This window comes from Taurulus bubalis (assembly GCF_910589615.1).
Source record: "Taurulus bubalis genome assembly, chromosome: 4".
NCBI lineage: Eukaryota > Metazoa > Chordata > Actinopteri > Perciformes > Cottidae > Taurulus > Taurulus bubalis.
In genome coordinates, this window is record NC_136592.1 from 20057146 (window position 1) to 20074727 (window position 17582).

Consider the following 17582-nt stretch of genomic DNA (forward strand, 5'->3'; position numbering starts at 1 on the left):
TTGCCAAGCAGTGATTGCATTAATATTTCACAAAAATACAGACACATAGGCAGTTATCACCAGACCACCTTCTGTTTTTGACTATACGTTAAAAATGCTTTCAAGTTTAAGGATGTAATACATCAAAAATCTGTTCGAACACTACGACTGCTGTCCCGACTGTCGCCAAGTCTTTCTCAAATACAAACAGGAAGTAGAAAAGAACAAATGGATTGCAACAGAAGTTCTTTCAACCAGTTGAGAAAGTCCTCGCTGACTTGAACAGATAAAAACGTTGGAATTTTACAGTCACTTTCTCTCCTTTGAGTCCTCAACATCTGCATGCATATTTTGCTTAAACTAAATTAGGTGACTGCATCTGTGAGATGGAGCTGGATTTAGAAAAAATGATATTAGTATTCTCCTCAACAGCAGCAAATTTACCTGAATATTGGTGTATGACCAGGTTTGGGTTTATTCCATGAGAAGTGAGAGGGCACTGAAAGGAACTGTTCCCCGGGCCCATCTTTTTTCAGGCTGTGCAAGCCCTCGTCTGAAGGAGAGTCTAGATTAGGAGACATATTTCCTTGGTCATCTAGCCCCAGCTCCCCTTTCCCCGTTTTCATAGACGTTCTGTCTTGTGAGGTCTTCCTTGTCTTGGATGGGATGTCGGCCTCAGATGGGCAACACTGGAAGGGTGACATGCCTACAGAAGGACTGCCAATCCAGGTGTCCTCTGTCACACTGCCCCTAGGTGAAGGTCCTGGTGTGGGTGTGGGTGAGTGATGAGGAGACAATGAGCCGGGGTAGCAGATGTCGGCGCTTGAGTGGCGCCTCTTGCCGCAGGGTGAGGTGGGACGTGAGGAAGGCCTGGAAGGTGGCCGTGGGCTGAGCCAATTTTCGTCAGTGACACTGGTGCGTGGTGAGTGACAGGGGGACTGTCGAGGTGACAGGCTGATGGAGTGAGAGTGGTGCACAAAGGCGGGGTGGTGGTGCTGCCAGTGGGTCTGCTCCTCCAAAACCCCACCACTGGTTTGAGGGGAGACACAGCCTGGGGAAGTAAGAGGGGAGCCCAGGGTGAAGCGGGCAGCTGCTTCATTTAGCTCTGAGTCAACATCGTCATAGACGTGTGAGAATGACTCACAGGAGGAGGCGTCAGAGAACCAGCTCCTCGAGGAGAGGCTGCTGCATGGACTAGGGCTGAGCGAAGAGTCCCGGTATGAGTGGTCCAGGGGCAAATAAAGGTGGTCTCTGGACAGGGGCCTATCACCGTGGTAGTCCCCATCACGACCATTGGCCCTCAGATCCTCCTCATTGGCATCCATCTCCTGCTGGCAGCTGGGGGAGATGGAAGTGATCTGGATACTGGGGCACTCAAAGGCCTTTGGTGCCTCCACAGGAGCAGAGGGCAGCAGAGGGGAGGTGCCGTACTTGGAGTTCTGTGCCTCATAGCTCGGCGGTGCAGATCCTGGTTTGTGTGAGTGAAGGCGTTGGGAAGTGCTAATGATCTGGGAGTGGGACTGCATGCCATGACGAGGCAGGCCAAGAGACTGGTGGTTGGTGACCATAGACTGGGGCTGGCCCACATTTAGGATGTAAAACGACGTGTTGTCATCAGGCTCCAGATCTAGGAGAAGAAAACAAAGGGAAGATTATTTTCTTATTACTGTTACTTTTTCATTAATGTTCTTCGTTTGACTAAATTGTGTTAATGACAACACCCGGAGCAACTCTCATCAAGATGTTTAAAACATGTAATAATGAGGTAATTTAATCCAAGAGTAGAGCTTCTGTTTTCTCTTCAATCCAGCACACCAGATCCAAAAAGACAACTCAAAGGCAACCAAGATAATGAAAGCCTATTTAAGCATATTTGTATATTACTGTTTGGGTCGCTGTATATTTGTGCCTTGGCACTCCTGAAGCAGAACACAGTGGTCTGAAATCTCCTCCAGGCCTGTTAAACGTGGTTGTAAAGGGGATAAGGGGAGAAGATGTAATTCGTCATAATTATAAGTTAACCTGCTGATACTTTTATTCGTTCTCAACACGACTACCCTTGAGTCCAAAATTGCATAAAAATATTTGATCGCAGACCCATATACGGTTGCGCCTTGAGTTTGCGCTTGCGATTGAGCCCAGTTTCAGGAAATTAGAGGCCAGAGTGTTGCTGGGTAGCAGGCAGTCATACAGGCATTGTTCCAAGAGGGATAACCAATGAACAGCACTACTCAGGAAACAAATTCACACAACGGTGCGTGCTGTCCGCTGTCATCACAGCTAGCGCCGGCAGGCTATTTATACCAAAGGTCAACACACACACACACACACACTCACACACAAACAAATAGACAAGAGCCCACTGTCCGCATTGGCACTACCCTGTTAGAGGTTATTGATAAACCTACACTGGATACGCTCTGCTGCTCTCACTGGGAGTAACCCAATGTTTTACATGTGAACCTTCATTTCACTTGCATAGACATTTTTACATTATAAACTTTATGTATACATATATAACTCATTTTGAATAGAAACTAAGCTTAAACATACTAAAAGCAATGTAACATCAGGCTTCCTGTTATGTCCTGTCTTTGGCCTTTAAGCTATGATGAATACAACTTCTGCTTTGAAACTAAAACATTCAGAAAATTGCAAAATGACCAAGTACAAAATATAGGCCAAAAGAAATTGAGCATTCAATAAACAATTAGCTAGGCTAAAACCACAGTGTAGCCTGCACAGGAGAAGGTTGTGAAATCATTACACTTCCCCATATTCCTTAAATGTATCTACCTACCTCAAAATAAGAGACCATTTTTTACATTAAAAAACTAAAATATTTAACTCTCAAGCACAGTAAGATAAATAGACTTTAGCTTGGTAGGAAGTTAATTTAAATTCCCATATTTGTTTCCTTTGACTCTAAATGATAACCACATCCCAGTAGTTTGAAAGCTTTGTAAAATCAGATATTCAACAGCAGCAACAGAGGCAGTAGCAGCAGCTTTATTTATAGCTGCTCAGTTTCACACTGGCCCTGCCTGCCTGTCACAAGACCCGGCCATGGATCCTGACGACAACATCTGACTGACTGACTGGAGCCAGAGAAGGACAACAGAGTCGAGAGGAAAGGAAGTTGTGAGGAAAAGAAAGAAACTGTCATTGGGAAATAGCATGACGTGTCCCTACTTCTTTCTATACACTAATAAAAACGAAAAAAAAATATATATATATGAAAAAAATAAATCATGATTATTTTTTTTTTGTCAAAAAAGGACAACATTTACCACATGCACATCACATTCATTCTCCCTTCTACAGTAAAAGTCTCTATCCGAGAGACTAATTTAATTATCAAAACATTTTGGATTACAAAGACATAAATATCTCTGCATAGTTAACGATAAGATAAGGCATGAATTATTATTTGTAAATTAAATAAACACTGTAAATGTTTATAGTTATCTACACTTAACATATCATATTAGATACATTATTTGCATTTTGCACTCTCCTATTGTTTGTTGTTATTTTTATTTACACCTTATATGCACATACATACTTGCACTCCTACTGTTTAAGTTTAAGTTAATTTAATTCCTAAATTATTACTCTGTTATTCTTTCTTTCATCTAGCTATGTTATTGTTGTTGTTATTTGTATCTTTATTCTATTAGTATTATTATTGCATATATCTTTTATCCCTGTTGTTTTTATATCTTATCGTATCTTATTTTCTGTGTAAATGGCTGCTACGCGACACAAAATTTCCCCTTGGGGATTAATAAAGTATATATTCATTCATTCATTCATTCAAATACAAACATTCTGAATATGCTTTTCAGGGTTGCTGCTTCGCTAAAACACAACTTGTCAAGCGTGTTTTGGATCACGTTAAAAAATTGTATGGATAATTCAGGGCAGGTCAGTACCAGGCGCTGACTCCGTATTGAGCTGCTGCTTTAGTAAATTAAGTACTACTTACAGACTAATTACAAGCCCATTAAAGTTGCAAATTTTTCTCTGAACTTTTATGTTGGTAAATCTGGAACTGTAATTTTACATTAGATTTTCCTTTTTCTGAGGCTTGATTTGTGCATTTGATTGTTTTGTTAGGAAAGCTTACTCCGAGGGTAAGTTTGTTTATTACAACGGAATATTATAAAATCAAATTGTCACATTTAAAAGATAAAACTAAACAGTCACCATTTGTTTCATCTATTATTTCCTGCACGAGTAATGGAATAATCAATTAATATGCTCTGGCAATTCAAACTTCACACAGAGCCTCAAATCTATTGAAGCACCTGATCCCAACGCGTACAAGTACTTCATTAACTGATGCAAGTTTCATGAGGGCTGCACTAACCAACTGGCTACCAATCAACCAATGATCGATTTAGAAAGTCTATGAAGAAAAAACTAAACGAAAAGTTTCAGTTGCTGGATCAGGTGAGTTGTCAAATGTGCGACTTTGAAGTAGACATCTGCGTTGGCCGAGTGATTGTAATGAGAGCAGTAACTTGTCTCTGGACTGTCTGTTTCTCTGTCTCCTCAGATATCAGATTAGAAATATCTTTTGAGTTGTCCTTCAGTGTCAGTGTGGTATAACATTCATTTAATACTGAGTTCAAATTATTATTTGGTGAGTGCAAAACATTCTATCTGCTTTTCTATTTTTGCATTGTTTACACATCCTAAGCATTGTGAAAAGAAGTAAGTAGCAGTGTTGCACAGATAAGGGTCAGTCAGGGGACGGCCATGTTACCTGGCACATAGCCCTCTCCTCTCCCTGAGATAAGATTAGCCTGCTACCTAAAACCCTACAGTGGGAGGAAAGGGGTGGGGGGTGGGAAACCCCCCCAGTCAGAGCCAAACACCAGTCACCTTAGGACAGGAGGTCAGAGAGGAGTAGTGGTATTGTTTTTTTTTTTTTTTTTGTCAATGGCCTTGGCTGCAAAGCCCCTACACTGTTCCTGAAAGCCTGGTGCGTCACACACTCCTCAAGTATCCATACATCAGACAGCCAATCTGGTTAAATAAAGATCTGTAAGAGGCTTTGCTGTACCTAAGATAATAATAGCTCTGCCTCACTGGGAGATGTTTCAGCGAGGCCCGTCTTTGTGGATGTTTGTGACACTCCACAAAGACCGTTGTGTTCTTGCGATAACCAGAAGGTCTGGCGATGGTGGCATCCACGTTGGCTCCTTGACACAAAGTTCAACAAGCCTCTGGCTGACCGTCACACTGCCTGGGGATTCTCGCTTCAGGGATAATCCGCAGAGACTTTGTTCCTTCCTCCTCCTACTCTCACTGTACACAAAGTGTGTCAGGGTCCTGTGACTGGCAGTGACACAAAGGCCCACATTCTGAGAAAGCCCAGTGTATTAAGGATTTATCTCTCCCAGAGAAGATGACATGCTCATTGGTTCCTGCTGGTGCGCCCACGATCGGTCTACCTCTCTTTATGTGAATATGCGCATGTGTATGGGTGTAACAGTGTGGGTGGTGTTTGAATATGTGTATGTTCCTTTATGCCTGTGGTTGTGCCTCTGTGCCTTCCTGTGTATTTCTGCATTTACTGTATGGGTAATATATGAGAGTGTAGCCTCGTGTGTGTGAGTGTTTGTGTGTATATGTATGTGTGTACACCCCAACACATATTACTGTCTTATGTTACCCAGTAGCCCCAACGCCATGTGTTGCTGGAGCTAGAGGGTAACCTTAGTCAGGGTTCCCTTTGTGGTGGGCAAGCAGGTTGATTAGAGCAGGCTCTGCTTACATCCCCAGTACAGAAGGCTTTGTGTTCAGCCCAGTCTCCTCTTTCAGCCCTCCTCAAGAGCTGCTGACCAACAGACCAGCGCACAAGTGTGACAACACGTCATGGACAGTATGGGATCAAATGTATACACCTCAGATAAATAATCAAGTAACAGTCAAAAACAGTAAATCTGACGTTTTTCAATTATGTGGTCTGTATAAAAAGTGTCAAATCTAAATGTTCAATACTATTTTTTTACGTTTCTTGAGCATAAGATTCTGTTTCTACAAATGTATCAGTCCATCGACTCAGAGAGACACACGTTTTGCAGTGTCTCTCTGAGTTAGGGATGCACAGATCCAATTTTTTCTTTCAAATTGAAATGGCGCATACTTCACTGTGTGAAAGCGAAGCTCCAGAGTAAGTTCAGTCAGGAAGATTACACTTTTCCATGCCTGCTGTTTATTTCTCATACATCTGTCATTCACTTATCTCACAATTTCATTGGAATTTATCTTATTGCTGCTCAGGGCAAAGAATCCAAGCACCAAAGACTCTGTCAAGACTTTATCATCGCCTATTATCTGTTTCTAAATCTGTTGTATCTTCATCAATCTGTTTCGAAATTGATGAAGATACATTTTTAATTACCTTAATTAATACATTAAATAATCAATGATAATTCAACAATAACCCCGTTTCAAGCACAAGAGGTCTTAGAAAACTTTTTGAAAAATGTATTTCAATTGATATAGATATTTGCAGTGATTCCCAGGAGAGCTCACAAATTTAATTCCTTCCCCCTGCGTTTTCCAAGAACTGCGGCTGGCTAGTTGCCTACGTTTCTAAACACAGAGCCTGTGACGCACATGCACACACGTATTGTAAGGGTTGGCCTACACCTGTGGCTGTAAACCTTGCTGACTGGATTTGTGCCAAACCTTCGAATGATTCCTGTACAGTATGTGTAGGTGCTTGGGTCAGCGTACGAAAAGTGAGAGTGAGCTAAAGACAAATCCAAATGAAGGGAAGAAAGAGGCAGGCTTTGATTTCTCTAGAGTTGTGAAGTACATAGTCCTGAGACATGGGTCTCAGTATAACCTGACATCTCTAGAGCCTTGTGACTGTCTTATCCTAATGTTTTGTTAGGGTTACATCAAAAAGCCTTCCTGTGCCGTCACAGCAGACTCACCAGCCAGCAGAGGCTTAACAATGGCAGCCTAAGCCAATGTTAACATATGCCGGCAGCTAAATTAAGCTCCTAATTAACAATCTCATGCCGAGATAACATTATGGGATAAACATAGAGTGCCAAGTAACCACCTGAACTAAATACCCACCAACGCACGAAGATCCCTTTCAAACACATCACTAATTGCCATTAGAGTACATCAAATGTAATACTTAAAAAATATATCAGGAAATATTAGTAGTTATATTTTGATGCAAAAGATTTGCTGTATTTAAATGGCATTTATACTTTACAAATGATAATAGGGAAATGAAACAACATCAAATTAAAAGGCCATAAGATGAGAATGATATTTCAGCACAGATATAAAAGAGGGCCCTGACTGTGAATGCCTGATTTCCTCAGACACGGAGTTCCACTGCCCGGGGCTCTGAGCAACGAAGATGAATGAAAAATGCAGTTAAGAAACTTCCTGTAAGGGCAAGTCTTAAGTAACAACGCTATAATTGCAAGAGCTAGGACTAGTAATTCAAACAGGATCGCTGGATTGGAATCATTAGACGGAAGAAAATTCTCAGACATCCAGCACTTAATATAAGACAAACACCATATACTGCAGGACGCGTCTGTCAACCAAGTTTCTATCGTACAGCTGATTGTCGAAGGAAAATAAACTCAATGTGTTTTGGGATTATATTCCCCGTAAGGATCACACAATACATATATGACAGATATGTCCAAAACCAAACTAGAGCCACATCCCTGATGGTAACAAAGCTTTCCATAAGGCTGATAGAAATTAGGGCTGCCCCCTCTTAGTTGACTAATCTTTCAGTTTGATCTTAGTCGACTCTTTGTCGATTAGTCATTTTGTAAAGCTTTACATGGAGAATGACTTATTACCATGCAAGGTGCCACCTGCACATCAGAACAAAGTAGCATTCACACTCATTTATACACCGCAGGCACAGCCTACGGGAGCCATTTGGGGTTAAGTCTCTCGAACATGGACACATCGACATGGACCTGCAGAGCCGGGGATCGAACCGCAACGGAGGGGCGACCCGCTCTGTCACTGAACCGCAGTAAACAGAGTTAACGCAAAACACAAACAAAATGCATGCTGCAACCCCCCCTCCCCAACTTCTCTTAATAACCTGTGCATTTAAACAACAATGTCTCAGATGGTTCGGTTCTGTATTGATTGTCAGCAGAGCAGGAGAGCTACAGTGCATGACAATATTGGCTTAAAGGCGAACACGAGCTGCCTGATGGCCTGCAATAACCCAGAGCAGATAACATCAGAGGCTACTGCCAGCAGGGGTGACATTTAAACAATCTGTCAGGGCTGACTGTGCATGTGCCTGAAAAAAGTCAGACTGGGGGAGGGAGAGACAGAGCAAGGGAGTGGGACATTCAGGGAAACAGAGCTTTTTTCCTTTACGTGTGAGAGAAAACGAGAGCGGCCGAAGGTGTTTGAGAGAGAAATACAGAGCGGTGGGAGACAAGAGAGAGAGAGGAGTTGACATTTACACACGACGGGTCTTAGTAGTGAGACTACAGTATATACACACCACTGATAAATGCACAAGTGTGTCAACCAATATCCTCCAACCAAGTTCATAACAAATCATACAGATTATTATACTATATACTGTATATACTATGTTCCTGGAATATCCAAGCATCAACAAAGTATTGCTACTTATAGAAATAAGTGTATAAAGACCAGATTGTTTTAAATGTACCTGTATACCTTCCTAATCTCCGCATGCCAACAATGGCCACCCCAACCTCCTGGCCTTGACCCACCTTCACAAAGATTGATTAAACAACTGTACCAGCAGAACCACTCCACATCGTCTGTGTTGCTTGAGCAGAATGGATGATGAGGATATGGTGGGGTGGTAAAAAGAAATGCAGTGTCCTCAAGTAAAGGGTCAATTTGCTCTGCTTCTGCTTGGGGGAGAGCCTCAGAACAGTCATGCTACTCCTTATCATTCTTGAAGTCACTCAGCCACAACAGAAAAAAACTAGCAGGAAATAATAAATGGAAAAAACAGGAAGACAGCAATTTCCTCTCCAAAGACATAAATGGAAGTGAACAATGCCCAGAAAGAAAAACGTCACTTAAAGCAGGAAAACCCTTCCGTTGCATCTTGTTCGCACCTCTACAAGTTCATACATGTTGACTAGAACAAGATGCCTAGAATATCTTTACACAAGGCCCAATTCATGTTTGACCCTCTTGAGTGCATTAGGTGATCAGCAGTTCATATTGTTAAAACCTCTATCCACAATTAGTGTGCCCTTTCCACCCAGCTGTCAAAGTCCACATGGTCCACATTCCACTTTTGACCCATGCAGTAAGGGAAGTGTGTCGCATCATCTCCTTGAAAATCTAACTAATGCATCACAAGTTTAAAAGTGAAAACTAAAGTTGAATTTAAATATCTTTATGCGTATCCCATCTGAAACCTCCAATCATTCCTTCACCGCACCGGCCACCGAAACAATCACTGATGTGTCAAAACACCTGATCATTGGACACATGAAAAAACCACATGGGGTAGAGGTGCCAATCCAAAGCATTAGCATGACTGAAATAAGGCATTGAGAGGTAGCCTAAAATAAAATAGGACTCAAACCAAACTAATCCCTGCATAGGCCATGCCTCATAGTAAAAGGGGAGAGAGAAAGAAAAAAAGAAAACCAGATGCAGGCGTTCAACAGCTTTCTCTCTGGTGTAATGCAGCCTCTGACATGTTGATACAGCGCGGCCAGCGGTAGCTTCAGTTACACTAAATTTAAACTAGACAGATGCCACACATAGTTACTCATTCCTCGCCCCGGGAAACAAACGTCTCATTCATCACACTGGGTGCTAGGACCCCTTCAGTTCAGTAGAGTTAGGGGCACCCACATGTGGACCTCATGCATGACTGTCTGACTTTTGACCTCTCTGTCTTTCCCATTTTCAAGGAAGTATTAGTACCTGTAGGTCTATAAACTCTCTTTTTCCTGAAACATAAAGATCTCAATCTGAAACTATAACATTTACAAAGTCGATATCGACGTGTGCAACTGTCAAACTCCACTCTCCTTGCTGTACTTGTATGTTTTCCTCTCATCTGTTATTTTGCATTTGACAGTTTTTGGGATATCATTTGTGGGGACATATATAATATATATATATATATATAATATAATAACCTATTCATACCAACAAGCATCAATGTCCAACAGTACATGTCTGATATGCCTAACTTCATAATCAAGAGGACAAAAAAAGACCCAAGCTTACTGCACATTAGTAAAGTGGGAGCCAAGTGCAGTGAATACAACATGAAATAATATCAGCAAGAGTTTATCCGGAAATGTAAACTTTACACTGGCCCATATGTGTATCAATAAAAATATGTGTGTCGTTAATTTAAGGAAGATGTAATGTCATTTTTAACAGACTCTAGGACAGCCTATACTTTAATGACAGCTGCTTGTATGAGTAGTAGCTCCAACCCCTCAACATAAAAGTCCAAACAAAAACACAAACGCACACAAACACACCTGGCTAGAGTCCGGGAGTGCCGAGACACTCACCTGGCGATGTAGCGCACAGCATTCTTCCACTCCTCTCCTCGGTAAGATCACAAATTAACTGAGCAGTAAAAAGTTGAAGGCTGCAGACGTTCTGGGACAAGAGGGTTTCTCCTGCACTAAGTACAAACGAGTCTCTAGAACCTGCCGCCTGCCCTCTGCCACTCTCTTTGGGAGCTCAAAATAGTCCACCATGAGAGCGATGTAATTTCAGTCTTTCCCACGACAAGGACTGAGAGGATCGTGCTCTTGGTTTAGTTAAGCAGAGCAATGACAACAACATAGACATGGGGCACAATGTCTTTCTCCACTAGCTGCTCTCAGTTTGATCCTCTTCTTATGCTAAAATTGTTCCTTGACAAGTCTTAATTTTGACAAATGACAAAGAAAATCCTAATCCTAAAGGTACGAGAAATATCACAGCCTGTTAACAGAACAAAATCAAACCTGACTAATCACTAAGTGGATGTGGTGACTGCTGGCATCTGGAGATTTCATTAGCCTAGATCAGTCTCTCTGATGTCACTGGTGGTCTCTTTCACATCCTGAGAAAGCAGTCAGAAAAGAAAGAAGCCTCAGTCGTCCTGGTGGTGGGTCCACAATGTTCTGTGCTGGTATGGTGGCAACCGAAAACAACAAAAACAATAAAAAGCAAAGACTAAAAAGTCAATATCTATATGGGTTACATACAAAAAGAAAGGTCTCGACAATAAGAGCGGTTCATCTTCCCCTTACCAGCAGCTAGAGAGCGGTGTGCCCCCTCTCCTTTCATTCCACCCTGCCATCTGAACCCCACATGGCATGTATGGGCAGAGAGCCAGACACCTCCACTCTGGATCTACTACTCTGCCACCCATAAAGGGCACTTCTACCTCATACCACCTATAACGCCCAATGGGGCCACTGCTTCGGTCACCTGCATAATCCTCACTCCCCATGACTTATTTCTACCACTCACATAGCAAACACAAATGGAGTACTTTAATGGATAAACCCAACATATTATAAAATGGATTGTTTTATTTGTGTACATGAACTAGTACATGCTGCAAAAAATGACTGAAACAAGAGAACAAGCATTAGTGACATGTTATTAAAGCAAAATGGAAACATAACACAGTATGTTGCTGCTTTTCATGTCATTTTATTTAATTGTTAAATAGCCATGTAGTAGTAGTCTGTCTAGAAGTGTACCTTTATCTTTCGTTGATTAAGAGTTTCTAATTAAGTTTCTTAAAAGGGTGGGTTGACAAATTTATTTTATTAATCTACAAATTGTCAGAAAATAGTGAAATGTGACCATAGCAATTGCTCATGGCCCAGACGAAAATTTTCAAATTGCTTGTTTTGTGGTACAAACAGGGCAAACTATGTCAATGGAAAGACATAACTCACAACTGCCCAATTGGAAGAAAAAAATGTAACATTGTTTTTTGTCTAAATTGTACTGTTGTTCTACAGCTGTTCTGCACTTTGGCCAACGTTTGTTGTATTTAAATGTTCTCTATAAATAAACTTAATTTGAAACTTGAGCCGTCTCGCTCCTTCTCATCTCAGTTGCGAGTAGCACATGCCCAGTACCTATCGGGCACTCGTAAGAAAATCATTGCGGGTAAAGAGAGTTTAGCTGAAGCTCGAGCGAGAATTTTTATTAGCCTGGAAACAGGAGTTTAGTTGGGTGGTTTTGAGAGGATGTGGGTGAAATCCCATCAATGTATTACGCAGTTTGCTGCAAGTTTGAGAGCAAGGCGGATACAACATGACAATTAACTTTAGTCTTTGTTGTTATTTGATGACTACTAATAAATAAAAGGATTTGTACAGGAGGTAAGAATACCCGCTCAAGTTGAACATGATAAAACTCAAGTAAAAGTTCAACAAAGGGACTGCAGAAAAACTGGAGTTCCCGTTAAGTCTGGATCATTTCTGAGTTTTCAGGAGTCGCTACTTGTTGTCACAGTACACATGAGTCGGGGAACTTGTCCTTTGGCTGTTTGCTGCCAAAAGACAAGGATTAAAAAAGCATTGCGCATTGGTTAAAACTGATCATTTCACTTTTTTTGTTACATTTTTCCACTCGACTGAGAAGTTGCTCAGAAGAAGAAGACAGCACCACCTATTCTCTAACTTTAAAAATAGAAAATTGGGTAACACAGAAACTACCTTTATCTACCTTGCAAAATGTGGAAAATAACATTCAGTTTTAGCGACTCAGCTAACCACACAGCGATGAGCTGCCATCATTAACAATTCATCCGTTTTTTGTATCACACAATGTAGCGAACAGCAAACTAGAGCTGAACCGATTTATGCAACCAAAGACAATATTGATATTTGAGAATTTTAAATCCCAATGGCAATATATTGGCCAACCAGTCTTTTTTTACACAAACATATAAGATAAAGAAATATTTTGAGAACCCTGTAATTTTTATTGTCAATATATAATATAGTAAGAAGTACTGAATTTTCCTCTTATTTATTGGCCAACATATATGCAGCATATACAACCTATATATATATATATATATATATATATATATATATATATATATATATATATATATATATATATATATATATATATATATATATATTTATATATATATATATACACACATACAAATCACCTGTCATCTGAACTAGACCATAAATGCGAACAATAACGATGTATCTTTTAAGTGTAAACCTAAATAAATATGTTTTTAGGTAATTTCCCTGACCAAGAAAAAGTAGAAGACACTTTTAATAATCACTTTGGTTTTAAAGTCAGCTTTCAGATGTATCTCAGTGAATGTTAAAGGATCCAATCTAATTTTCTAGTTACACTGATTCACAGAGGGACTTGTTCTTCTATTCAGCTGGCACTGTACATAATCAGGGGGAAACCCTTACAGTAAGCTCGCCCAATGCCTCTGAATAGAACAGTGGAATATTTCACCTCAAAGAGATGTCTGTTTCCTGAGCAACAAGAAAACACTAAGAGAGAGCAAGAAAATGAAGACACAGACACTCAAAGGAACAGACAGAGAAGAGAAAAACACAAAAAAGACAGACAAGAGAGGCAGGGCATTACACTGTAGCACACCATTACACTGAGTTTTAATCACATTCACATAAGTAGAAACACTGAAAGACTGGGCTGAGAGAAAAAGTGTAGGAAGTTAACAGTCACTACTTAGCCCAGGTCCATTAAATAATAAAACATCTAAAACAAAGATGTAGAAGAGTTTTGTGGTAAACATAAGCAACCAGCTACCATAACATCACCATTTTGGAAAGTATTGTAACTTTCTTCTAAAGGGAGATATAGAAATGTGCCACTGATGTGAAGTTTTGTTTTAATGTTGAGACTTTCCCTTACCTTTTCACAACATCACAGCCCAGTTCAAGCAGCATTCAACAATAAGAATCTCAGTGGAGTGATATTCACCGTAGAAGTCCAGGTTGTTACAAAAAACAAGCCCTGACTTGATCCTTGTCTCCAGAGAAGGAGACCAACTCATGAGCGTGCAACTCACTGTTACTCTGGCTATGTGATCCTGTATTACATTCCCGTAATTAATTTGGACAGGTGTGCCCCTCTTGGGCCAATTCATACGGTCCGGACCAGATTAAAACTACTTGCACAGTGGTGCTTATATTCCGACACTTATTCCAACTGCAGTTTTTCCCCTCGTCCCATCTCCAAATCAAATTTCTCTTTAATCGAAGGAAAAATGTCCAAAACCTTCATGGAGTCATTACTTTTCCCAGAGTTTCATAAAAAGGACATAGCTGAAGAATTCACATGTTCCAATGGTCACGGCCCAAAGACAGAAACCAATGAAGAAGCACATATGCACTTAATCAATGAATTAGTGAGTTTCAATCGGCTCACAACCTTTGTTATATCATATATCACTCAGCCTTTGGACAATGTATATCTAAAAGACTCTTTTACACCTAGTATCACATTTTAAATGAATAAACAACCCAAACATGAAAAAGCAGCAGCTTCTGTCATTCACAGGAGTAACTCTGGATGTTGTACGATTGCTTAGCGATCAGATAACTAATACATGGTAAACCTCAGCCACTTCCAAAATGTTTAATTTGCCTGCAACACCACCTGAGTCTAGTTTCCACCGAGGAAGTTTTGTCTGCCTCTGGGATGTTTGGTGCAGGCCCATGCCTGTTTTAATTTATTAGACATTTCATCACAATGTTTTCTGGTAATTCAATGACTCAATAGTTAATATAAAGGTACCACATAGTGGTGTATACTCTTGTGTGAATAAAATACTTAACACATTTTATTTATTAAACAAAATATTAATATTAATTAAATTAAGAACTTATGTACAAAATAATAAAATGTTCTGAGAAATTTGAGTTTGTATGATTTCTTCACGATATGATTCCATTGAAAGACGATAATTATCGTATTACATTATCGTCCAATAAGACTATTTGTGAAGAACTGTTTATGAAGTGAATCCTTGTTTTTATTTGTTAAGACCTGTTTAATAAACTGATTGATTATTAAGATTTGGAGAACAAAATCATTACAACCATAAAAATGGTTGGCATGGATTTTAATATTTCACTCACTCAAAAGTGTGCGATGCCGTGAAGTGATGAAACAAGCAGGTATGAATATGAAAAGTTGTCAAACTTTGTCAAGAACATAATGCTTACTTTGTTTCTATGGATATATTAATACAATTATGATTGTATGTCATTAATACTTAATAACCCCAGGCATTGCTTAATCTGTGTCATGCTCTTTTTCTCTACTGACATTAGTTTCTGAGAAAGCCAAAAGAAAAAAACACTATCTTTGAGTTTTGTCCCTTTTGTTAGGCGTTGTCATCTTAGTTGGATAATTCATCCTGGAGGAGAGAGAGGGTAGTGTCATGCGGCAAAGATCCTCATCTTGATTCAAACCCAAGGCATCTCATTTAGCACGGTCTGAGATCACTGAGGACAAAGACTGTTTAAGTGTTTGGCATTGTCAAATAGTTTGACACACTTTGAATCACAGCAATGTATGACTTGTTTCTTTGAACTTGAATCACTTCAAGGATCCTGAGGGTGAGAAAAGATGGTTTATAACTGATTAAGTCACTAATGCAAAGTGTTTTAAGTCAAAGTTTCTCCCTATTTAAGGTGTTAAGCATAATTACAATTACCTGATGATTTTTACATATCCTTCTTTTGTGTATGTCCCTAACATTTGACAGTTAGCAGTCACAGTAAATAACGCATAATTTCAATGGCAAACCGATTATACAAATTCAAGGATCGTTGTAGTTAGAGTTAAAAGACTTGATAGCCTACTTGCTACCTGTTCAACTAGTGACAAAGTTGACACACTTTAACATCATTTTGCTTCAACTAGCTAGAGCCAATGTCAAAACATTTTAATCCCAGATATCACGCCAGTTAGAGTATCATCAATGCTAACTGTGCCTGATAGGAAAGTTGCCAATGTACAATTCAAGGCCATCTCACCTCCATTGTATGCCCACTCCTCTTAAAATGTACCTTAAAGGTCTTGTGTTGGTGTTGGGATGTATTTTTTAAGGTGGCACCCATAATAATAAGAATGCACACACGTATGAAATATACATTTGAAATGTAATTGTACTTTTATTTTGCCAATATTTATATTACCCTTTCCCTTTTTTCTTCATTGGATTAATTCAGTTCTGGACCATGTAGAAGCAAACAATTTGACCTTTTTGTTGTGCATAACTCTTAACAAATATTAAGATAAACAACTCTTACGTTTTGCAAAATTAATTCATGTTGTTATAAATTAATCTACAAAAATCTACAGGAAAGACTACGTTGACAAGGTTATTAAAATGTCGCAACAACGTCTGTCCTGCTTATTTTGTGAACAACTAGTGAATAAAGCTTTAGACAATATCAGCATGTGATACTCTGAGAAGCGTGCACCGGTGACATTGAAGCTCTTCTTCTTCCACCATAACCCCACTTACGTATCAAACTCCCTGTACCGCCACACGTACACACGGCGTCCACGTTTACAGTCGACAAGCTTTCTGTCGACAAGCTTTCTGTCGACAACCTTGCAGGAGGCTTTTACAAGTTTTAATTGAGTTCATAGTTATTAATTAGCATTATGGCAATACCTGCACTTGTGCTAACCTGCTAGCATGCCAAGCTAATGACAGCTGGGGTTGTGGACGGCAGCTCCACCACGATAAGAAAGCGTGATATTTTAATATCTTCGTTTCTCCAAAAAAAAAAAAAAAAAACTCGTATTAGGGTCGGTTCCTTTTTTTTTTTTTAACAGGAAGAGCACACACACACACACACACACACACACACACACACACACACACACACACACACACACACACACACACACACACACAACACACACACACAGTATCGAGATTGCGGTCTCAAGCTGCCGCTCTAAATTAAGCCAGCAGTAATATTAGCTCGGTTAGGTGAGTAACTTCAGCGTTTCTTAGTGTCGCAAGTTTACTACCAATTCACTGGGAAACCCACTGACCTGCGGGGCCTAGCGGCTGCTGCTGCCCGTCCTCTCCGAAGATCAGTCGGAAGTCCAGCTCCTCGTTCCCGGGGCAGTTCGCAGTCGTCATAGGGTTTGACAGCTCGGGCTTTTACCCCGCGACTCACCCGTCGACCGCTGGAGCAACGTATGCTCTCCTAAAAATGTCACAACATTTACCGACTGCTCACGACGCCGAACTTCAACTTTTAGTTATTTGAACTCATACGATGTTTTGGCCATGCACGAACTCGTGTTTTTCCCCTCCTTGGTTTGACAAAAAATACAAGTCGTTATAGCTCCTCTTCCTCTGGCAGTTGACTGGTGAGATTCTGGCTTCAACTTCAGAGAAAGTCGTCTGTCTCCTCTTCCCTCTCTGTTTCTGTCTGTCAGCCCAACGTGTAAACAACAAAGACGCGCTTTCTCTGCCAGTGTTTAATGTTCGCTATAAAGCGGATGAATTGTCCGTTTAATTGTCCCGTCCCCCTCTTTCACTCTATCTCTCCTCCTGTCGGTTT

General features: G+C 40.3%; 1 protein-coding gene across 1 annotated transcript in view; it reads right to left on the reverse strand.

Annotated features, from left to right (window-relative positions):
* Positions 1-17155, reverse strand: part of nfatc3a (nuclear factor of activated T cells 3a) — a gene marked incomplete at both ends in the record, with an annotated part of 54088 nt that extends 36933 nt beyond the window's left edge. Inside the window, 2 exons of the mRNA XM_079216608.1 lie at positions 424-1606; positions 17065-17155. Of these exons, the coding sequence (XP_079072734.1) occupies positions 424-1606; positions 17065-17155 (1274 nt within the window). The remainder of the gene's footprint in view (positions 1-423; positions 1607-17064) is intronic.
* Positions 17156-17582: the final 427 nt, after the last annotated feature.